Genomic DNA, 23,567 nt, shown 5'->3' with positions numbered 1-23,567 from the left:
CTCGACGACGTCTCTTGGCGGTGGCGGCATCCTCCTCCTCCTCTCCCTCCTTCCTCTGCTTTCTCTTCCCCTCTTCTCTCCTAGCGGCGGCGGATGGGACGGGGAGAAATTCCCCATGGCTAGGGTTTTGGGGACGGCCGATTGGGGCTTATATAGAGGTGCTAGGGCTCCAAGGCGGCACGGATGCCGAGGATTGCCGGTCCGGCCGCGGGGTGCGTGTGTGGACGCGTGGCGTCCATCGGGCGGTCCAGCGCCTAGGGTTTGGCGGCGCGCTTGGTCAAGGCGGGGTGTGCGGCTCGCGGCGGGTTCCGCGGCGCGGAGGAGAGGCGGTTGGAGGGCTTCATCGCGACGCGGGGGATGCGAGGTGACGCAAGCGCTGACACAGGAGGCAGCGGCGGAGTGGTTGGAGGTGGAAGAAAGCCGACAGGTGGGGTCGGGGCGTCAGCGACACAGCAAAAGGGGAAACGGTGAGGGGGGGCGCCGATTGGGCTGGCTGGCTTGCGAGCCGCGCAGGCAGAATGGCCGAGCGGGCCGGTGCGCGGGTGACGGGCCAGGGGCAGGCCTGGTCGGGGCGGTAACAGGCCAGACGATTGGCTCGGGCTGGTCGCAGGCCGGCTTGGCGAGCGGGCAGGCTGAAAAGGGGGGCACGGGCTGGATTGGGTTGCAGGGTTAGCAGGCTGGGTGGTCGGGCCGACGTTAGGTTTTAGGTGGGTTGGAGGCTTTAGGTCTGTTAGCATTTGAGTTCAAATTAATTGGCTCAAATTAATTTGAACTCCACTCAATTCAATCAAACAAGCTCAAAATAATTTGGATAAAATCCAACAAACAATTTTAAACAAGGTAGATTCGATAACTCCAAATAAAATCCAGATAAATCACTCTAACAATATGATCCTTATATTTATTTGGTTTCAAATTCTAGGAATTTTGAGATAGAAAAGAGGACATTCTTAGATTATTCTAGTTATTATCACTTGCACACAAATTTTTTTTGAAAACTAACATTTTTGGAGAATATAACATTCCGTAAAAATTACAGGATGATACACATGACGTATGCAGTACTCCATCATTGACATGTGGAGCTAGGCCGCACGTCAATGACCTGACTGCAGGTTGAAGTATCGCAAAGGATTCGACATGTGGCCGCCACCTAGGGTTAGGAGGTGGGCTATAGGATGAGTCGCTGGAGCTTCTTTGGCAATAGCATCATGGGGAGTTGAAGGCGGTTGGGACTTGGGAGGAGGATGAGAGGGTTTGAGGGAGATGGAGTTGCCGGTACATGGGCGGCGATGGGGTGCATTTGTTATAGTACCACAAATCAGCAAGTTGCGCGACACCACCTGCGCGCCTTCTGCATTTACCATTCCGGATTAGGTTTGTCAGAAATATCGAATTGAAGCACAACAGTAGAATGCCTGGAGGTGCAAGTAATACAAGGAGGTGGTAGAGCCTATTGTACCGTGCCACCAACAATTCTCGGAAACAAAATAAACGAATATTGCACCACATCATGTTCTAGTGACGTAATATGCTCGCAATAAACATGCAGACTAGCAGACGAGTAGACTACGGACTACGGAAATGGAGGCATGAAACCAGAGTCACGACTCTTTCAGACCTGCCTTCGGTAGTCCCAATGAGTTGAGTTGAGTTGATATTCATCCCAATGCTGACGACCTTCTGAGCTTCTATCCTTTGAATAGAAGCTAGGAAGATGCATGAGACCTATGCTGATTCGCTCTTTCTGAGCAATTTGAGCACCCTTCATATGCGACAGGTAGTTCTTTCTTAGAAGTTGGTCATATGGTCTGGTCAGGACAAGACAAATGCCAGGATGCCAACTTATCCTCTACGATATAGTTTCTTCTCAAAATAACTTCCGAGTTGAGGTGAAATAGAATTTGCAGCACCCTGAACACACTTGTTGTAAGAAAAGTCTTCAGTTGTATCATCATTCCTCAGTAAAATGAAGCATCTTGTCCCTGGGTGACTAGGATTCAGTCCGATCTGCAAGGAGGACAGACGTTAAAGAAATGGTCACAACATCAGAAAACACCATAGGAAATGTCAGCCTTAGTGCACTGCATAATACTTTTCGCATCATGTGTTTATGGTATGCAATAGTATTAAACCAGGATATATCAGGTTGTAATCCACCTTTAGTGCCATCTGGTCTGAGGGGAAGGATTATTGTTTGCACCTTGAGATGCTTACAGTGCTTACAAGGCTGATAATAAGGCTTACAATGATAGTGCACACGATCATTTTACAGCAAATTGGACAGCTCATCAGTGATGTTTTCTAAAACCAATGACATTAAACAAACTTGGCCAAATGACATGTTAAATACACAACCAGGTCGTGGTAGTTTATTCTTTTAGCACAGGCGCATATGTAATTTTTGAAACCTGGGTGTGACTGCGTTTTTGCACCTTCGGGTGTGTTGCAAGTGTTCCTTAACCCTCTTTATCTTCTTAATATTACACAGCTCTCCTGCGAGTGCGAGGTCGATAAAGAATATACACACACACACAACAATGTAAAGGAACCATATATCTAAAAGAAACCTACTCTTCGTAAACTGAGAGGATCCCTTCTAACCATTTCATGATTTCACAATTATCAGAGTTAAGACGAGTAAAATGGCAAAGATATTCCGAAAACAACAGGTACCATTTATATAATTATCACCTTAATTTCTTTTACTCCAACACCAATCTTTTCAGCCCCTTTGGGATGAAACTTCAGGGCTTCGACTAATAGTGATTTATCTGGCTCCATCACATATCCATTTAATGGGTACCTTCATGCAAGTTAAAGAAGAAATTACATAAATGATAATGAAGACATAAATTCAAAAAGGAAAATAAAAATACGCATAAGCCATAGAGAAACAGAACCAGTAAAACTAGCTCCACCGAGGGTGATATTGTCTTACTCTCTTAGCATGTTCTGTAATGAAGTGCGCATATCAATAATGTTATTCCACACACCAACTTTAGCATGAAGAAAGCCTTGGTCGATAGTTATGTCGCCACCATTGACGGTTGCATTGCCATTAGACTTGCATGCTAACCTACATCTCAAAGAATTTTCAGTACTATGTCTGCAGGTATCCATATGATTCTTTTCAAAATTCCGAACTGCAGGGTCACATAGGAAACCATAGATGCTCTCATTTTCTTCTGGTTCATGTGGCTGCAAAATATGGTAACTGTTAGCATGAAATCAAATAGAATATCTGAACATTCTAGAAGTATATTTATTTTCTTCATCAATTATCAATTACATAACTAAATGCAGCAACCAAATTCTGTTTTTTTTCTGAAGAAAATTCTGGTTAAATTCAATGGGCAACTACACCAGTCGAAACATCATGAAGAGCTAACATTGATATTGTAAAAAAATAAAAAACAAACACTCTTTGTTAAATATCCATAAACAATCAAGAAGCATGGAGGCCAATAAACAATAGTATGCACGAAATTGAGAGAAAAGAATTATAAATAACCTATCCCAGCTTCTGGGAAAAGTAAATTCCACAATTATAAAGCAGTACGGTAACTATTGGTGTGGTGGCTAGATGCTAATCAAGCCCCCCGAAAGACTGTCATTGTCACTCTGGGAGTGCGTTTAAGTATATCTTGAAAATATTGTGCATGTGTTACTCTGGTAGCGCGTTTACACACCTTTCCCACATGCATAATTTCAAAAGGCCCTGACGTCCCATTGAAAGGCTCTTTGCCCCAAGCAATTGCATCTAGACTTCCACACAAATTGTCCACTGAGCATTGCTTTGCAGCATTTATAAAACTTTGTGCAGGCCTCTGCAGAAAGCATGATAAAATCACAATAGGATGGGAGCACTTAAACAGTCAATTCATGTAAACCAAATTAGTTAAATCACAGATTACTCACAGAAAAACATGCTTCAGAAAATGGAGATGAGATTGATAACCGAGTGTGCTGCTGCTTTAAACCTTGACTGCTTAATGCATGGAACTGCCCAGTCACAGACAAGCTATCTGCAACAACTAGTAAGTGCTCCCGACGAACATTCCTTCCAATATCAGCCATTACTGATTTTAAATACTGAAAATAGAACAAGTAAAATCAAATTCTACAGATGAAATGATAGCAGGCAATCAAGCTTGAGCAACATCAAACATAAATCTTCATCAACAAGTGAAACGAAAACCAATGGCGACAAATATAGGGGCACATACTTCAACAAAACATTTCCATGCCGAGTCTATGCCATATGAACAGAAAATATCATATACATTCTTTGGTTGACTCTGCTCCCAGTCAATCAACTCCATTACTGGAATGCAAGCATTTTGTAGAGTAGCCCAGAACCTCCCAGCCTTGCAATGCTCAGACATGCCAACTTTCACAAGAAGTTCACCATCATGCTGACACTGGATCTCAACATCCTTAAATTCCAAAAAACCTGCACAGGAAATAAAACTGAGTAGTAAAAAAATCAAATATTATCAGAATAATAGACATACCAATAAGTACGACAAATTTGATCTTCAAGAGTGTTGTTTTCTAGGGAAAACTTAAATACAATAGCAATTTCTGGCTGGTGATAGCTTCAGTCCAGAGCCAACTCCCAGATCATCAAAATGAGCATCTGAGGAAGATTCCCTTTTACCCAAGTTTGTAAAACATCACCTGATGATCTGCCGCACTATACTAAAAGGAATAGTCTTTTGAAGGAAGATAAGATTTCTCAAAACCATCCATAGAATCGGTATAACTTGGTGCAGAGTGGTTAACACATTCAATTCCTTGCCAAGTAAGTTGGTTTATTGGTGTGACTTGTTCAACTTGGTCATGGGTGATAGCAAGTCAGATTTTGAACCTCTGGCACAGGCATTATCTGTAACTTTGTGTAACCTACTATTTAGTCTAGTGCAACAATCCAAACGAACAGCAAGTTAACATGAGAAGTTCCTAAAAGATCTGTAAATATATCTGAAATGTGATCAACCACCAACAAAAATTTCAATCATCGAGTCAACTGGGAAACAAATAGGGGTACCTTTGCTTTTTTGTCTCCGTAAAAAAAACTACTTTATTTTCCAAGCAGAAAGTGTGTCTGACTGTCTGGACTTATGAAGCAGCATGCACATCGATAACTGACTATAATTTTTTTTTAGGATTGTTAATTGCTTTCATTCCCAAATCTAGTGGGCTTAGCTTGTGCTAGCAAATGGGTGGTTTGCACTTGATACATTCCTAAGATCTCTATATATAATCTCTATATATCTACAGATCTCGAATCAACCAAACTTCAAATCACAATTGCAGTATGGACTAATATCATAGCTAAATTTATCGTGTCTGTTTAAGCCAATACAATCTGTTGCTACAAAATCATGTGATATTAGAATAATAAAAAGCCACATGAACCGAACTATGGTTTCACAAAGCGTCAGAAAACACACAGCCATACAAGGTGCACCTGGAAATATTTTACCTCCTTCACTGCAGCTTAGAAAGGAATCCTATAGCTAAGATCATGATTTCTAAGTTCTACAGGAAAGTCACAATAGATATATGGGATATATTTTGTAAAAAAGGTACCAAACCATAACAACCTTTCAGTAGTGTATCCAGCAGGATTGGAATCACTCTTTTCTTGATAGTGTCCAACTGGGCCATGGAGTTGGATTCAGCTTGTGCTACCACTGTGATACAGCAAGTTGAATTTTGAACACACTCATCACCTACTGAACATTTTCTGCAGAGAAATATTTACGTCAAAAGATATAGCATAAGAGATGCAAAGAGAGAAGTAGACTACATATAGACATGCTTGTATGATTATACAAGTCTCTGTTGTGCCCCATATGACACCTTCTGCCAAATCAAAATTTAAACATATTACCGAATTTGTTGCAATAATTCAGTGAGTCTAATTATTCTCAACAAAAAATATACAGTATTTATATCTAACGAGAGCCATAGAAAATTCAAAAAACTAAACAAGCTAGTTCATATTGGAGTATATTGAGCCCATGTATAGTGGCCCATTAAGAGGCCCATGTATAGGTGTTATATATACCCACCCTTCTAGGGTTGGAGGAATACAAGCAATGATTCTCTCCTATTCTCCGTCTAACATGGTATCAGCTAGCCCTCCTCTCTCCTCCTACCTCTAGCCGCCGCTACTGCCGCCGGCAGCCATGGCCGGCTGGCCTCTGGCGCCGCCGCCCCTCTCCTCTCCTCTCTCCTCTGCTGCTGCCGGCGCCCTTGCGCCGCACGCGTGGCCCCAGGACCGTGCGCCGCGCGCGTCCGCCCTTCCTTCTCTGGTTCCGGCCGCCGCTGCCGCCGTCCTGGGCGCGAGCGCAGCCTCTGGTGCCGGCGGGGCACCCTCCCCGGCTCTGCGCGGGTGGCCCCAGGGCGGGGAGCCCGGATCCGCCGCCCTAGCCGCCGAGCGCGAGCGCGCCGCGTGGCCCCAGGGCGGGGAGCCCGGATCCGCCGCCGCCGCCGCCCTAGCCGCCGAGCGCGAGCGCGCCGCCGCCCAGCCGCCGAGCGCGAGCGCGCCGCGGGGTCTGCGGCCCATCCCTCCGGCGCCGGCCGCAGCTCGCTGGTCGGCGGCAGCGCCAGCACCTGTGGAGACCGTGGTGGAACGCTCTCTGCTCTGCCGTGGCCGTGGCCGGATGCTCCTCTGGTGGTGGGGTAGATGTGCCGCCCCTTCTTGGGCCGCAGCTGGTCCTTCGTCCTGGGCCGCCAGTCCCTCCTGCGGCCCATCCGGCCCCTGCCGCGCCGGCCCATCTGCCCGCCGCCCGCAGCAACCCGCCGCCGAGCAGCGCCCGTGCACCGCGTGCGCCGCGGCGCTGACAACGCGCGCGGCGCGTCGCCCCGCGCCCACGCGAGCACCGCGCGCTGACGCCAGAGCCCGCTGCGGTGCAGCGCGCGGCCACTCCCGCCGACGCGCGCGCCACGCAGGCGCGCTCGCCATGGTCGCAGGCGCCACAGACGCCGGAGGTCAACCGCGGCGCCCGCCGTCCGCTGTCCTCAGTCATTGCCGGCCTTTGGTATGCCTCCCGGCGCGGTGCCCACGCCATCCATGGCCGCGCCCGCGGCGCCTCTTCCTGCGCCTGCGGTGCCTCTCCTCGGCGCGGCCCTCCTCGCCGCCAAGTCCGAGGCTACGGCGGCTCAGGAGCGGGCCCGCGCGGCTACCCTCACTTGGGAGCGCGCGCGCTCCGCGGCCGACGCCCTCACTTGTCGGGTCGCCGCGGAGCAGCCCTACTTCCTTGCCCCGCCCGTCGTCCCTTTCACCGAGCACGACGCTTCGTCCTCCCACCAGACTCTGCCCTCTGGATCCGGACCCTGAATCGACCCGCCCGACCCCCTCCTTGGTGCTCCTCTCACCGGCCAGACCGGGGGTGGGGGCGGCCGAGGGCGTCGGCGGCGGAGGGGACGCGGTGGTGGTGCTCGGGGCACTCCGGACCCGATTCCGGCTCCCACTCGTGCTCCTGGCCCTGGAGGTACGCCCTGGCCATCCTTCAGCGCCCCATGGCCAGGACGCATCCCGATGTGGCCGTTTCAGGGTCGGGGTGGGCCTCGTCCTCAGCCCCAGCCGGCGGCCATGCTCGCCGCTGCTGCTCCCCCGCTCGTGCCGTTCTGGACACCGCCCACTCCACCCAGTCAGCAGCCGACCTGGCCTGGGGGGTGGGACCAGGCCGCCCTGGCGCAGTCCTTCAGCGCCATGGGGCGGACGCCGCCGGTCAGCACCGAGTGGATCGCCGACTCGGGTGCCTCCTTCCACACCACCCCGGATGCCGGTATCCTCTCTTCTGTCCGACTTCCACACCCCTCTTGTCCCTCTTCTATCATGGTTGGTGACGGGTCTTATCTTCCTGTCACCGCCGTGGGTTCTGCTCCTGGCTCCTTTCGTCTTCCCAATGTCCTTGTTGCTCCTCAGATGGTTCATAACCTTCTTTCCATTCGTCAGTTTACAGCTGACAATTCTTGTTCCATTGAGGATTCGGCCTCACTGTAAAGGATTCGGCCTCCCGGCGTCCGCTACTCCGGTGTGACAGCACGGGGCCCCTTTACACTCTTCGCCTTCCTTCTTCCGCTGCACCACTCTCGCCTTCTTTGCCCTGGCCGTCTTGGTCTGCCGCTTTTGCCGCGACGCCGTCTTCCACCACCTGGCACCGCCGTCTTGGTCACCCTGGCCGCGACGTTCTGGCTCAGCTCAGTCGTAGTGCCGATGTTCCTGGTACTAGGGCTCCTGCTGAGCCCCTCTGCCATGCGTGCCAGCTCGGTCGTCATGTTCGCCTCTCTTTTTCTTCTTCTTCTTCGCATGCGACGCATGCATTTGACCTTATTCACTGTGACCTGTGGACCTCTCCTGTACTTAGCCTTTCTGGTTACAAGTACTATCTGGTGGTGGTCGATGACTTCTCGCACTACTCTTGGATGTTTCCTTTGCGCGCCAAGTCTGAGACCTTCCCCACCCTCCTCCACTTCTTTGCCTGGGTGTCCACTCAGTTCGGCCTCACCGTTAAGGCCGTCCAGTGTGACAACGGGCGTGAGTTCGATAACTTCACCTCCCGTTCCTTCTTCCTCTCTCGGGGTGTTCAACTGCGTATGTCTTGTTCGTATACCTCTCCTCAGAACGGCAAGGCTGAGCGGATGATTCGCACGACGAACGACGTCGTGCGCACCCTTCTGATCCAGGCTTCTCTGCCCCCGCGCTTCTGGGCTGAGAGCCTCCACACCGCCACCTACTTGCTCAACCGCCTTCCCACCACTGCTTCTCCTGCTCCCACTCCACACCACGCTCTCTTCGGTACCCCTCCTCGCTATGATCACCTTCGGGTTTTCGGGTGTGCGTGTTACCCTAACACCTCCGCCACCGCTCCTCACAAGCTGGCGCCCCGCTCGACTCGTTGTGTGTTCCTTGGTTACTCCTCTGACCACAAGGGGTACCGATGCTTTGACCTCACCTCTCGCCGCGTTCAGATCTCCCGACACGTCGTCTTTGACGAGTCGGATTTCCCCTACTCTACCGCCTCTACGCCTTCTCCTGACCCCGAGCTGGCGTCTCTGTTTCCGACTGACCCGGTGGTTCAGCCACCGTTACCTGTCTGTCCTTTTCCAACAGGTTTTCCCGGGACGCCGGCACCGTTTCCGGTGATACCTGCTGCGCTGAGTGCGGCCCCGGTGCCCGCGGTCGCGCCACACGCGGCCCTCGGACCTCCGGTCGTGCCGCGCGCGGACCCGGTGTCTCCCGCTGCGCCACGCGCGGCCCCGGTGCCGTCCCCTGCACCTGAGCGGTACGCTCAGCCGGTGCAGGTGTACCGGCGTCGCTCGGCGCCGAACCCGGCGCCGCAGCGGTACGCTGAGACGGTGCAGGTGTACCGGCGTCGTTCGGCGCCGACACTGGCACCGCCTCCTGCTCCGGAGGCTCCTGCGACGCCGACGCCGGAGCCGTCGCCGCCGCCGCCTCCTCTGGCTCCCTCTCGAGCCGAGCCGGAGGTGTACCACCCGCCGGTCATCCATCGGGATCATCGGCATATCCATCCCATGGTGACTCGGCGGATGGCGTCCCAGGCCGCGACTCTCTCCGCCACCGAGGGAGAGTCGCGGGTCTCTCCGGTACCCTCCTCTGTCCGCGACGCCTTGGCGGATCCTCACTGGCGTCGCGCGATGGAAGAGGAGTACGCGGCTCTTCTTGCCAACCAGACGTGGGACCTCGTGCCGCGTCCGTCTGGTTGCAATGTGGTGACTGGCAAGTGGATCTGGACGCATAAGCGTCGAGCTGATGGCACACTGGAGCGCTATAAGGCTCGCTGGGTTCTCCGGGGGTTCACTCAGCGGCCTGGAGTGGACTATGATGAGACCTTCAGTCCGGTCGTGAAGCCTGCTACGGTGCGCACGGTCCTCTCGCTTGCGATCTCGCGCACTTGGCCTGTGCACCAGCTGGACGTGAAGAATGCATTTCTTCACGGCACCTTGTCAGAGACTGTATATTGCTCTCAGCCAGCGGGATTTGTGGACTCGAGTCGTCCGGATATGGTCTGCCGGCTCAACAAGTCGCTCTATGGACTGAAGCAGTCAGCTCGGGCTTGGTACTCTCGGTTCGCCACGTTCTTGCTGACATTGGGGTTCACCGAGGCCAAGTCTGACACGTCTCTCTTTACCTACCGCCGTGGGGACTAGACTGCATATCTGCTGCTATACGTCGACGACATTGTGCTCACAGCCTCCAGTCAGCAGTTACTTCAGAGTGTCATCTCCTCTCTTCAGCAGGAGTTCGCTATGAAGGATCTTGGTCAGCTCCACCACTTCTTGGGCGTCACTGTTGAGCCTCACCCGTCTGGTCTTCTCCTTCACCAGCGGCAGTACGCCCTCGATATCCTGGAGCGGGCTGGGATGACTGATTGCAAGCCCTGCTCCACTCCTGTCGACACTCAGGCGAAGCTGTCTGCTGATCTGGGTGATCCGGTGGCTGATCCTACTGCCTACCAGAGTCTGGCCGGCGCTTTGCAGTACCTCACCTTGACTAGGCCGGACCTCACCTACGCTGTTCAGCAGGTCTGTCTCCATATGCATGATCCTCGGGAGTCACACCTTGCTGCGCTGAAGCGTCTCCTCCGGTACGTCCGTGGCACTGTGGACCTCGGCCTGGTACTTCACCGCTCGTCCTCTGCTGAGCTGGTGGTCTACACCGACGCTGACTGTGCTGGCTGCCCGGACACTCGTCGCTCCACTTCCGGCTACGCCGTCTTCCTGGGCGGCAACCTGGTCTCCTGGTCGTCCAAGCGGCAGCCGGTTGTCTCCCGCTCCAGTGCCGAGGCGGAGTACCGGGTTGTCGCTAACGGCGTGGCGGAGGCGTCCTGGCTACGACAGCTCTTGGCGGAGCTCCACAGCCCGCTCGCCGAGAGCACGCTTGTCTACTGCGACAACGTCAGCGCCGTGTATCTCTCCACCAACCCCGTCCAGCATCAGCGGACGAAGCATGTGGAGATCGACCTACACTTCGTGCGCGATAGAGTCGCCATCGGCGATGTTCGGGTACTCCATGTACCGACTACCTCCCAGTTTGCTGACATCTTCACCAAAGGACTGCCCTCCTCGACCTTCTCGGAGTTTCGCTCCAGCCTCAACGTAGCCGGTGGCTAGTTGTGGCTGCGGGGGAGGGGGGGGGGGTATTTGCCCTTTGTACTCTCTTCTTGTCCAGTCTTGAACGCCGCTGCGCCGGTAGTTCAGGCTGCGGGAGGGTGTTGGCTTTCTTGTTATCCAGTCTTGAACACCGCTGCGCCGGTAGTTCAGACTGCGGGAGGGTGTTGGAGTATATTGAGCCCATGTATAGTGGCCCATTAAGAGGCCCATGTATATGTGTTAAATATACCCACCCTTCTAGGGTTGGAGGAATACAAGCAATGATTCTCTCCTATTCTCTGTCTAACAGTTCAGGTGGATATATTGTATGAAATTTGAGGTTTAAATATCTGATACAGCATAAATAACCTACATCAATAATTTTTTTAATCTTCTGAGTCATGTACATGGAAGAAATGAATTATTATCTATAAACTAATGCTCCTTACATACAATTATTTTGTAATGTGCAGTATGCAAATGCTGAGCATTTCCTGTCTCCTTGGTACACATCAAGAAATCTAACATAAACACCCATAAAAAATTGGCAAAAAAAAGGGTGTTAAATTAGCTACCTATGTATCAAGATGAAAAGAAAAGCAACGAACCAACACTACAGAAAGAAGCAAATAAATAGATGTAGACACTCGTCAAAACACAAATAGCTTTGGTATTTACCTCTTTGAAATACGAACTGATGGGATTGCATTGTTTAGCTGGTTTCTAGTGGTGTCATACTCTTCTGTAAGCTCTTCTACAACAAATCCCAATCCTAACCTTTTCTTCTTCATCATTTCCTGTAAATATGCACACAATGAAACAGATAGTTATATACCAACTTAATGCACGCAAAAAAAAAACAAAAAATATTGTTCATTTACTTAAAACAGAACATAACCTTGCTTATATGGAAATGGGTGGTCCAAGGTCCTCCTTTTCTTGTTGTTTCACATCCATCATATCTAGAAAAAAATGCAGCTAATATTGTTCAAGTGCACGATATTAAAAGGTAAGATGGCAGAAAAAAACAATATTTTAGTGAACTTACATAATCATGACGGTTTCAACCAAATCAGAGAAGTTTACTCGCTCAAGATGGTTTTTAACTTCTAGGGATGCATATTCCAGACCGTATCTATACTTCTTCAAATGCTTTGACAGGAAAAGTAAACCAGCATGATCACCAGAATTTGTAGCCTTGTGACACTTAAATACTTCCTGCACAGCAAAATAAAACATATTGCTAGGGGAACAAATTACAAAGGGCAGTGGCCACACAATAAGTATAGACATTGACAAACAGATAGAAGAATGTTACTTGTAGATTCATTAGAGGGGAGTCCTCTAAACCATTAACTGGGTGATCCAAAGCTCCATATGCAGCTTCTGAAACCGAACTAGCGGCCCAAGAACCAACAGGGGCACCGATTTCATCTATCCGGTCACGATTACAATACATATCATCAGCAGTATCATAAGAGAATTGTGTTATGTGCTGCCCGTAAGAACTTCTAACAGTTCCATCATAAGCAACATGTAGATCTCTCAAGTGATACATTAATTTTCTCGTTAGTGTCCCAGGCACATCAGCATGCTCACTGAAGAAGTTTGCCCTGCCAGATATAGCATGCAGAAGACACTCCAATGGATTTAAACCCTCAATGAAGGAATGCCTGATTACAGCATAAAGGTTTTGACCACCCACACGTCCATTGGTACCCTCAGCTTCACAATTTAATGACTTCTGCATATTCCAGCTAGTACATGAGAGTTGGGAAGGAATTCTGAAGGGAAATTTGCTTGCTGGAAGTTGAAGACCAACACATGCAGTTTGCTGCGCATATTTCAACATGCTACCCTTGCTTCCCGCATTAATCATCACCATCATCGAGTTATCGTTGCTAACTTGTTGTTGCACCATTTTTAGGAGATCACTGAAGACATCTTTAAATGCCATGATTGAAGATCTGACAATTGATAGATTGTTCTGAATATAATCAGATTGTCTGTAAGTTACATCTTCAGTTTCATCATGACACTTTAGAACAGGTATGTTGATTGGATCTAGCAATATTTGCTTGATTTGGAAAGCTTCTTCAGCTTCATCCAAAGCCAGTTTGACTCCCTCAGTCAGCTTTCTCCTTGAGTAATGATCTGAGAACATATAGAGATCTGAAAGAGAGACGCTTAAACCTCTCATCGTTAAGAACTCACATAGTACTTCTTGGGCAGAAGAGAGGAAGTCAAGTGCCTTGTGACCATACTGTTTGAACATGACAGAAAAGAGACCAGATGTGCTATTTTGTAACCAAGAGGACCCTGAAGAGCATGTAAGAACTTCACTGTCTATTATGTGCAATTTCCTATCACAACTGAAATTCATGCCTGAAGGAAGAAGCATGCTGAACAATTGTTTACCCGTCCACAGAGAACCTTGAAAGTCCATAGATTTAACTACTGCTGGTGCTGGTGTTTTTGATACTGAAAGGCATAGCATTTGAAGCTGCTGTAATTCAGATTTCTTCAGAAAAACATCTGTACTTGTTAACAAATGTGCAGCAGCAAGAGAGTCATGTGTTAGTGACACCAAACTTCGACCATCTTGCATATTCAACAGCTGCTGGTGTAAGCTTACCAGCTCTCCAAGCTCAATTCTTGATTGTATAGATTGTGGGATATATCCATGCAAACAATCCCCATCAAAGTCTCCCAAAAAAGGCGTACAGCATAGTGGATTGATTGATACAACAGACTGAATTGGAAGAATTTTTGTAGATAATGCAATCAGTGAATGTTGATGAACTGAAGGAGGCCTGTTGATGAGAATAAGATCGCCATCTTGCAATGGTCTATAGGCAATGTCGCCAACTTCTAGCTGGTTTGCCTTCCGAATAAACATTAGCTTCCCATTTCGGCGAATAAACAGTTCTTCCTTAGCTAGAAGGTGCAGGTTGCACTTCAAATTCATATTTTCTAAATTATAAGAACTAACATGCTCAGAAACAACCAAATTTGAAGCTAAACCTTCAGGAATGCCAATTTCCCATAACCTAATTTTTGGGTCCCCAACCATAATACTTCGAAAAGCATTATCTGATCTTTTGCTGAGAACAGCATCCTTTAGCCATTTCATTCCGTACGTATCTGTGGTTGTCTCCCCCTCTGTCTTTCTAGAGTATAACTGAAAGAAAAAAAATGTCAATGAATTAAGCTAAAAATTTTTGCCAGTACCACAGTTGTAATAAAATCTTAGAACTTATTGTTAATAGGCACTTAACAAAATTGTTTTCATTTTCCCTCATTCCGAAGTAAGTTTCATAAGAATTTGGGCTAAAGCTATGAAGATAATGATAATAAGTTTCAACAAAATGAAGGTTTAAGTTCCTACAGTGCAATTGGATTGAATTTGTGTGGGGATACATGAATATGATGCGTGAAACTTAACAACACATAACATATTGATCTTCCTTCGATATTTGTCAGACACAGATATTCCTCTGATAATCATTGGACAAGTATTGAGCATGTTCATGATTTTTACGGTGTATCCTGTAAGATGCATTTAAAGAAGGCTGACATTCTCTTTTGCGGTCAGGTTAAGTTCCACTAAACAGGCTTAGCTGCGTAGGTCATATGAGTGTGTTGAACACAATAAACAAAAGCTTCTTCAAATAAAAGCACCTTACATTTGTCTGATGACCCAATCAACCTAGAATTGTTAAATATAATGTTTCATCGACAACAGCTAGATTAGAGTAATTTAAATGGGTTTGGACAGAATAGAAAGTATGGTCGAATTGTTTGCATTTAAACACAGTATTTGTCTAAGAATTTAGCAGATCTAACAGATCAGGATGACATACATGCAATAAAAAAAAGAAGACAACACTAGATTTCTTGCCTTGGATGACTTCAGGCATTCTGAAACTCGGCTTGACACAAGTGAACTTGCAAGAACACTGAACTGTGGATGCTGCCGGTAGTCATCAATTCTCCTACTGACATCAACCATCCTCTTGTAAGCCTTTGTTCTGTCATCCTACTTCAAACATGCAATGAACGAAATTGTATGTTTACAATTGAACAGCCAACATGGTTCAAATGTGAAGTGTAGTATAGTGCGTCAGACTGTTATAACATGGACATTTGAACAAACCTAATCCCTCCATTTTTAAATAAATGTCAATTAGGACAGGCTAATTAGTTCATATATCTAAAAGAAGATGGAGTATAACGAAAACAAAGAAAATTCTAGCTCCATTTGAAATGAGTAAAAAAAAAGCTTGTGCATCTGGCAGCACAGTGATGAAATTATTTCTCACCATGTCGCATATGTTGAGCTCACTAGTTTTTCTCAAACATTCAGGAAAATTGCACGTGTTCCAGTATAGGAGGGGGAAAATAGAGTTACAAGGGTGGACCACCCACCTTGGGAACAAAAAAAAAAGAAAGAGAAGGATAGATAGAGAGACAGAAAAGCCACACGCCACGCCACATAGGTCAGACTGCAGACTAGGTTGGGGGCTTGGGGTCAATACTTGTGTTAATCCCCTAGCTCAAGCCTGCAGTCCACAGATCAACGTCTACAAAAACAGCACATACAACCGTCTGGACCTCCAGAAACACTCCCTCAAAGATGCATGAATCATGATGCTTCCAGGTAGCCCAAGCATCCAAGATGATCAGGGACACATCGGAGAATTTGGTTCCATGATTTGCCATCCAACAGTTTGGATTTTGCTGCAAGCCATCCAGATTTCAGATTTCTTCACCATTCCTTTCTCAAACACGCAAGAGAGATACGTGCTATTTGATTAAACAAGGAATTAAAAAAGGTAACAAAGATAAACATCGCGCACCATACATCCACACACGGTAGACAAATAGAACAGTCACGACAAGGACAGTAAAGAGATGACTAATTGATAGCAAATCAAGCGAAGAACTACTCCAAAGGCATTAAGTGGATTTGCCCTGAACTAAATGACTTTCCATAGACTTACCAAAAGATTTACTCTAAAAGAAAAGAAGGGTACTAATCTTGAATGGATGATCTACAGCGGGGGTCTCCCTCGCTGTTTTCGGTTCAAAAAAAAATCTTGAATGAATCGAAAATGATGAATAGATAACATAACATATTTCAAAAAAAAAAGGCATGCTACTTACAAAAGTTAGCCGCCCATCTGAAAGACCATATCCAATCTCCACAACACGATGGCAATTAGGAGTCACTGGTAAACATGATAGAAACAATAGCTCCCGCCTTGAAACAAATTGTTTTATAAGTTCAGGGTCACTTTTCTTCAACATGTGAAAGACCTGTAAATAAGGCATATGAGATCAGGGACATTCTTACTTTCTGAAACAAGATACATTTGGAAATAGGTCCCGGCTCACCCCGGCCCGCTCTCACACGGGTTACGGTATGGGTTACGGCGCCCCTGTGTAAGGATGAGGCAGGGGGTTCGGGGGTTTTCTCGGCTTGCGTGAGAGGTCTTCTTCTTACATTAATGCCCGGGGGGCGGCTCGCCCCTCGCGGGTCGAGTTTTTTTTTTGATACATTTATGTGAATATGAGTAGCAGATTGCCCTTGTTTGGTACATTAAGTTCTTCAGACAATACAAGTAACCCCATGCCCCCTTTTATGTGTCCTTCACGGTACATTTTAAATCATCGGTTTCTGATACAAAAACATGAGCCAAATTAACAGTGACCCTATTAATAATAATCAGACAATACATGGTCTTTTCTCAGGTGAAAAGAACGGTGGACGAGTACATCTAATCTGGAAGCCAACACAGAATAGCCTTTACCAAAAATGAATAGCTGGAAATGAAAACATTACTTGGTAGGGTGATAATATTATCTTGGTCATAGTAGACTGCAATTGCTGATTCTCAGAAGGTACAAAATCCCAATAATCCTGGGGCAGGCCTTCAAGCAAACCTTTACCCTTTGACTTATTAGACACTCTGTCAGAAGCTTCTGCAACAATCGAAATTCTTTCCATCACGCTTGGGCTTCTGTGAAGTTTACTCTTGGATAATAATACTCTTGGACTTGACAGTGTCCTAAAGATTACGCTAGGGTAAAGTTTAGAGCCATCCTTCTGTCCAGTAAAAACACAAGGTTTAATACAAGGTGGAAGAATATGCACCAATAGAACTAAATATGCACTTACAGAGCAATACTTGCATGTTGTTCGAACAGGTTCGCTCTCCAATCTCTTCAACAAAGCAAAGAATGATGTATAAGAGAAAGAAACATTAGTGTCATAACAAGTGCACCTCTATTAATTTTAGGAATAGATAAAACCATGGTAAGAGAATGCAGTAGGCATAATACCATAGTAAACACTTGTTTGTCCTACTTTCCCTAAGAGGAGCAACCCTTGGAATACCAGAAGCAGGGTCACACAAGGGAAAACATAAACAATGAAGAAACAAAGGTAGCCTATTATGACACACACAAAGATAACCTATTTCTAAAGCCCATTTAGCACAAACATATCCTGCATAAACATGACAAGCAGTCGTGTGGGACTAATAAAGAAACCATTACCTACCTAAACATTTTCCATATGTTAAAAACTAGATACACTATCTTGGGTGAAGTCACTTGTAAGCAGTTGAATAACATCAAATAAATCTATAAGTGGAATAAAGCAATTATATAAATTCATCATGCCTGAGAATGCTAACTCTACAGTTTCACCTACAGTTGATTCAATTGTATGATTAACTATTAGTACAATTCAAAGAGTTATAAAATGTGAAAAGAAATGTTCTGGTATGAAACTTCGATGCAGACAATAAATGATATTTATTTTCAGGACAAGATGACTTAACACGAGACGCAAACAAAAGAGACTTATTAGGTAATAAGCATCAAACTGGTATACAAAATTTTCTTGAAAAGCATTCTATTGTTTTTATATGTATCAACACCTACTGAAATAAATAAGTAATTGGTTACCTAAAAGGTAATATGCAGCAAACAAATTCATTAATGAATAGCATTTACAGGTTCACTGTAGATGCATTAGTAAAGATAAGTACTAGTGTACTACTGTTATTTATTTTGCAGTCTTTTATTCTGTATCTAGGAATCTCTGGCCCATTTTAGTTCATCAGATCAACAAGGAGAGCTCTCGACAAAGCCCCCGATAATCTGAAAGTGATTCGGCAACTAAACTATGGTATCAATGAAATTTGGCAAAGATACAAAACATGTAGTGCTTAGTGAGGATGAAAATAGTTCGGTGTGGAAAGTACAAACCTTCAAATACATGCTTTCCCTTGGACTAAGGCAGCCAGGACATATTTGATTTAGAAAGTGAACAACTTCATCGATAAAGTATGGGTTGTGTACAGTTGCTGCCAGCTTAGTCACACCAAAATGCCCTAAAAATTTGAAAAGTTGGATCCCTTAGCACTGAAATGCACACAAACCACATGCTTCGATATTGCATGCTTAATATTACATTTCAAGGTAAGTGTTTAATTTTACTCACCATCACAGTCACGTTCACTTTGCGATCCACAGGTCTCACACTGCGGTGAACCATTTGGTAGTCCTAACTTGGGACTAGTGACATCACTTACTTCTATTATGCTTATGCTGCTCAATTTTTCCTGACATGGTTAAATGATTGTAAAAAAAATATCTCTGACAACACAAAGCAATGAATAGAATAATCAAATTACCCTATGTACTGACTTAATAAAAAAATAAACATTTGCATCAATGACTAGAAGCATGGGTTGTAAATTGTAAAAACTTACTACTTGCAAAAGGAGACGGTGAAGTATAGAAGTAAAGAAAAAAAAAGTTCAGCGCTTTACTTCCCAGGAAAAAAGGTGAGTTATACAAAAAAAAAAGCATACCATATCTGTACTGGTCATGAGATCAAATTTTATGGCATTAAGAGTAGCTCTAGGAAGTTCGTGATTTAGCTCCATCCTGCACAACAGTCACATGGGAAATTTCATTATGACGAAGTAGAAACCAAACAGAAGGAATAAGAGAGCAAGAATGTTAGTGTAAGCAGCAAAAGGTATTAGATAGTTCTGAATATGATTGTCAAACTAAAGTTCTTCAATCAATAGTATAATTAGTTTTAATGAAAAAGGAACATAACAAGTAAGACTACAATAATGATAGACCTGCCCTTAAATGGCAAACCTTAAAAGAAAGACCAGCCTAGGAGGAATTTGGTGGTTTTTTAAGAAGAAAATACCCAAAGTTGCCTCGACGAGGACTTGAACCTAGGTGGTCCAGGTGTACATCTACAACCACACTCTGGCAATGCATGTAGAGTATCCAGTATTCCTACTTTGTTTCACTGTTAGCAGGCTACACTACACAGCATTTAAAATACTTACATCACAAATGAAACTACTTGGAGAGAAAAAAGGAACTGAAGAGCACCATTTGGAAATGGAAATATAAATAGCACCAAATGGCCTTCATAAACCATAGAAAGGACCTAAACCAATGTAATATAGGTTCTATGCAAGAAACAATATCAGGGATAGAGGCCAATGCCGCAAGCATCCATATATTTCATTAAAAGGACATCACTGTCTCATGGGACAACCCCCCCCCCCCCCCCCCCCACCACCACCACACACACACACACACACAAAAAAACACGCACGCGCACAACATACAACACAGTGGAAACATGTACCTTTCTGCACAATATCACTCTCTGTTGCCCAAAGTAGTTACCTATCGAAGGAACCACAGCAACGAAGAATGGAAAAGTAATCAAACAGCCAGTTTTAACCAATCGTACATAAAGTATGAACTGCTTTTCACTTCAGCTAGTACACATGAAAACCTCCAATCGGAACACCAATGTTAACAAATGAACAAACAGCCTACTATCATACACTCTCTTTCTTGCCATCACAGAAGACGTTATCCCATAACATCAAACAAAGCTTCTGAATTATGAAGATAAATGAAGGTTTCCGAGCTACATTCTGACCTCCAGGGTCCGTTGATATTGATTAAGCAAATTCCAGGCACTTCTCATGCACTAACTTCAAACTAGAATTTCAAGGAGCAACTACAGATCGGTTTTCAGGGTGGGTCACCAAACTAGAGAACCGTTTGACACTGTCCTGACAAGGAGCTTGTCAGGTAACTAGCTCTGGGGAAGTGTTCAAGTGCAATTCCCTTACCACAACCCGCGGGCCTTTTCAAGGACTAATTCCTTGAGGCACCCTCTAACAACACGAGCCACGGTGGAGATCAGGGCTATTCCATCGATGGAATTGATGGTGACCGGCGGTGGCGGTTCCAGGAATAAAATCCACCTATGGCGAACCTACCAGCAATACTTGGGGTAATGTGCTTGTAAGCAAGCTTATACGCAAAATAATTGGGGTCGATAGAATAATTAACATGCACTAAATGACATGGAGTGCTGAATATCATAGTCAAGTGATAATAAATTTAAAAAATTTGTGACATGGATTACTAATTTAAGCATACCACTTAAGCTAATCATGGCGAGGAGATCGAGGCAAATTCATTCTCCTATTTCTGATGGCATGAAAGCGCTTCATAATTCTCTAATAATCAAGTCCTTTAAATATCTCACCCTCTGTGTAGCATACCATCAAATCATTAAGCCACTCATCGCCATCGGATATCTTGTTGCGCAAATCAGTTTTGGTAATATTCGTAGCTGAGAAAATTCTTTCCACAGAAACTGTTTCCACCGGTTGGTGCTAACTCAATGAGACGTCGTGGGGCAGCAATATGAGGGTTACGCCATGGTGGGCCAAAGCTCCAGGCCTGGCCTAGGACAGCAGGGGCAGACCTCTGCATCGCACGATCATAGTCGTAGAGAAAACAGGGGGGACAAGGGGCTGCTCGCCAGCCGGCAGGTATGGCGACTGCCAGACCTCGCCATGTTGTGGATCCACCCTGGTGACCGGGACCTTGAAGAACCCCATCAGAAATCAGAATTTCTAATTTTTGGCAAAATTGGCTGCTGGACACTGAACAAAGAAGTCTTTGTCAGTAGACACTACAATTCAGTGTCAATTTGCTGCTGGACATTATAACCATTATTATAATATATCCTCATCAAACAAGTATAAACACACTTATAAAAGACAAGTATACCCTTACCCCTTCAAAATGAAAAAGGAGGTGCACACAAAAGTAAGCGGAAAAGTACAAAAACGAGCTCGCTATTCAGAACCTTGGCAAAGAGAGCAGCGATGCAATTAAGGAAGAGATGTAAGTCAAGAGATGGCATCTTCAGTTCATGAAGCAATTTTACACTTCAATTTCCAACTCCGGTGCTACGAATATATAATTAGCCTGGTTGGTTCCAGATCCATTTTGAACGAACTAGCGAATTTCGGAAATACAGAGTGTTTCGCATGCTAGTTGCACCATCTAGCCACACAATCCGCCCCAAATTCAATCACAAAATCCACACAACAAGCTACCAGGCAAACTTATACAGCTTAAGCCCATGAGAGAGAGGCGAAAGAGTTCGGGAGGTCCTCACCACGAAGAGGTCGAGCTCCTCGCCTCCAGACTGCGCCCAGCCCGCCCGTGCGAACAGCTCTGGTGCCGGGCCCCAGTGCCGAGCGGCCTCCCGGGCGGCGCGGCCCCCTGTGGCTGGGGATGGGTCCTCTACCGTTAACATACGGAAGCCTGATCATCCTCTGCAATGACGTAGGCTTGACGAGAAGAGGAAAACAACACCAAAAAAAAAAAAACATCACGCCCGGGATCAGCGGCCACCGATCCCGACCGCTCTACGCCACGGCTCGATTCACCAACCCCAGTCTCGCAGGACCACGACCCCAACACGCAAATCCAGACCCCCGCACAATGCGGGGGCGAAACAGAGCAAACGCAGCGGGAACAGAGCATGAACCGAGGGGGGAAACCCCAACCGGCGATCAGAGAAACAACCCAACAATCGAGCGCTGCGCGCGAGCATTGGACCGCGCCGGGATCAGGAGCCGTGTGGACGCGAGGAATCGCTCACCTCGATGGCGCCGGCGGAGGGGGCGGGGGCGGGGGCGGATAAGCCGAGGGGGGGCGCGAGTCCTCCGAGCCGCCCTCGAAAAACACAGTGGCGGCGCGGCGCGGCGCCCTGCGAGACCGCGGGAGAGGAGCGGCAGGAGGCGGAGGCGGCGGCTGCGACGGCGGCTACCGTCGCCGGCGAGCTCGCCGCCTCGGGCGTCGGCTGCGCTGCTGGAAGGGGCGAGGAGAATTTCCTTTTGAGGTTTTCCCAGTTTGGTTCTCGCCTTCTCGGGTTTTGCGTGCCTGCCGCTGCCAGAGAGCCCCCCTGCTGGTATTTCCCCCTCGTGGAAGTGGAATCGCGGCCCGACTCTACACGTAAAGCGGAAGCCATCAAGCCAAGCGGGGGAGCCGGGGAGTGCCGGAGCGGCCGGGCGGCAGCGTGCCAGCGGGTCAAGGCTGGGTATTCGTTTCTTCAGTTGAGCTCGGTTTCCCAGTTTTTTAAGAAATTTGGTTTAAAAAATAAGAACAGATCGGATTCAAAAAAATTCAAAAACTGAGTATTTGGTTCGCGGTTATTTTGGTTCGATTTTGGTTCTAACCGAACTAATCGAATTTTTATCTGAAACAAAGATTAAAAAATGTACATATTTTATAGAAAATTTAGACAATACTTCCTCTATTTTAAAAAATAATAATTAAGAAAAGAACAACAATAAGAGAAATACATAGAAATTGAAATATGATACATCGCATATAAACTAAATATACTCTTATAAAATGCAAAATTTATGTAATTCGATTCTTTCGGTTAATTGGGTTGTCTGTGAGTAGGAACCGAATTTTTTCCGATTATTTTGGTTCCATACTTTCTGGAACCGAATAGGAACTGATTTTTCAATTTTGATTATTTCAGTTCTCGGTAGATTATGCCTACCATGACCAGCGGGGACCGGAGCAGCGAGCGTGATTGGTTTTTTAGCAACGTAGCCATTGTGGTTAATCTTTTGTGTTGGTTGATGTATGTGCACGATTCTAGGCTAATTCGTGAGACGAATATAATTTATAGTTAACAGATATTTACTACAGCTTCACTGTAGCAAATTAAGGATTATTAGATTTATCTCGTGAATTATCACCCATACGTGAAAAAGTTTATAATTAGATTTATTTAATACTATTAAATAGCAAAATTTTGTTTAATGTGATAAGGTTGAAGTTCAGCTTATGACGGTGGAGGAATAATAATTTATTCGATGAGCATCTATGACTATCCATTCGTCGATATAGCATCGGTACACGCAGTGGTAAAATTAATGCTTTAACGAAGCTCTGTTCTGCTGGCAATCAGCAGCAGTATTTTTCTCTCATACCAAATTAGCACTAGCCATCAGTCAACTAGCAATATTTTTTTATAGCAAATTATCACTAGC

At 46.2% G+C, this 23,567-nt stretch overlaps 1 protein-coding gene across 3 annotated transcripts; it reads right to left on the bottom strand.

Moving 5' to 3' along the window:
- Positions 1–1,394: 1,394 nt before the first annotated feature.
- LOC120650298 (DNA-directed RNA polymerase IV subunit 1-like) lies at positions 1,395–22,553 on the bottom strand. Of its 3 annotated transcripts, none has more exons than XM_039927360.1 (20): positions 22,160–22,553; positions 21,671–21,798; positions 19,020–19,095; positions 18,647–18,767; positions 18,412–18,536; positions 17,315–17,359; positions 16,979–17,242; positions 16,300–16,452; positions 15,035–15,172; positions 12,452–14,314; positions 12,182–12,351; positions 12,032–12,095; positions 11,812–11,930; positions 5,613–5,755; positions 4,230–4,456; positions 3,922–4,095; positions 3,693–3,830; positions 2,942–3,201; positions 2,695–2,806; positions 1,395–2,010 (listed from the first exon to the last, which is right to left on the bottom strand). In XM_039927360.1, exons 1-20 carry the CDS (start codon positions 22,526–22,528, stop codon positions 1,846–1,848), a joined length of 4,854 nt encoding a protein of 1,617 aa, XP_039783294.1. In that variant the 5' UTR covers positions 22,529–22,553; the 3' UTR covers positions 1,395–1,845. The 3 variants fall into 3 exon arrangements, with proteins under 3 accessions (XP_039783294.1, XP_039783296.1, XP_039783297.1); XM_039927362.1 differs by having other exon boundaries at positions 16,979–17,239; XM_039927363.1 differs by lacking the exon at positions 21,671–21,798 and having other exon boundaries at positions 22,160–22,442.
- Positions 22,554–23,567: the final 1,014 nt, after the last annotated feature.

Source organism: Panicum virgatum, chromosome 9K (genome assembly GCF_016808335.1).
Source record: "Panicum virgatum strain AP13 chromosome 9K, P.virgatum_v5, whole genome shotgun sequence".
In the NCBI taxonomy this organism is placed as follows: Eukaryota; Viridiplantae; Streptophyta; class Magnoliopsida; order Poales; family Poaceae; genus Panicum; species Panicum virgatum.
The sequence above is the reverse complement of the archived record's forward strand: the minus strand, read 5'-3'. Positions and strand labels throughout refer to the sequence as shown.

Coding starts and splice junctions, on each gene's coding strand:
- LOC120650298 (XM_039927360.1), bottom strand. CDS start 22,528: ATGGCTTCCGCTTTACGTGTAGAGTCGGGCCGCGATTCCACTTCCACG. Junction 21,799..22,159: donor CCTCCGCCGGCGCCATCGAG/GTGAGCGATTCC, acceptor TGTTAACGGTAG/AGGACCCATCCCCAGCCACA. Junction 17,243..17,314: donor CAACATGCAAGTATTGCTCT/GTAAGTGCATAT, acceptor TTTACTGGACAG/AAGGATGGCTCTAAACTTTA.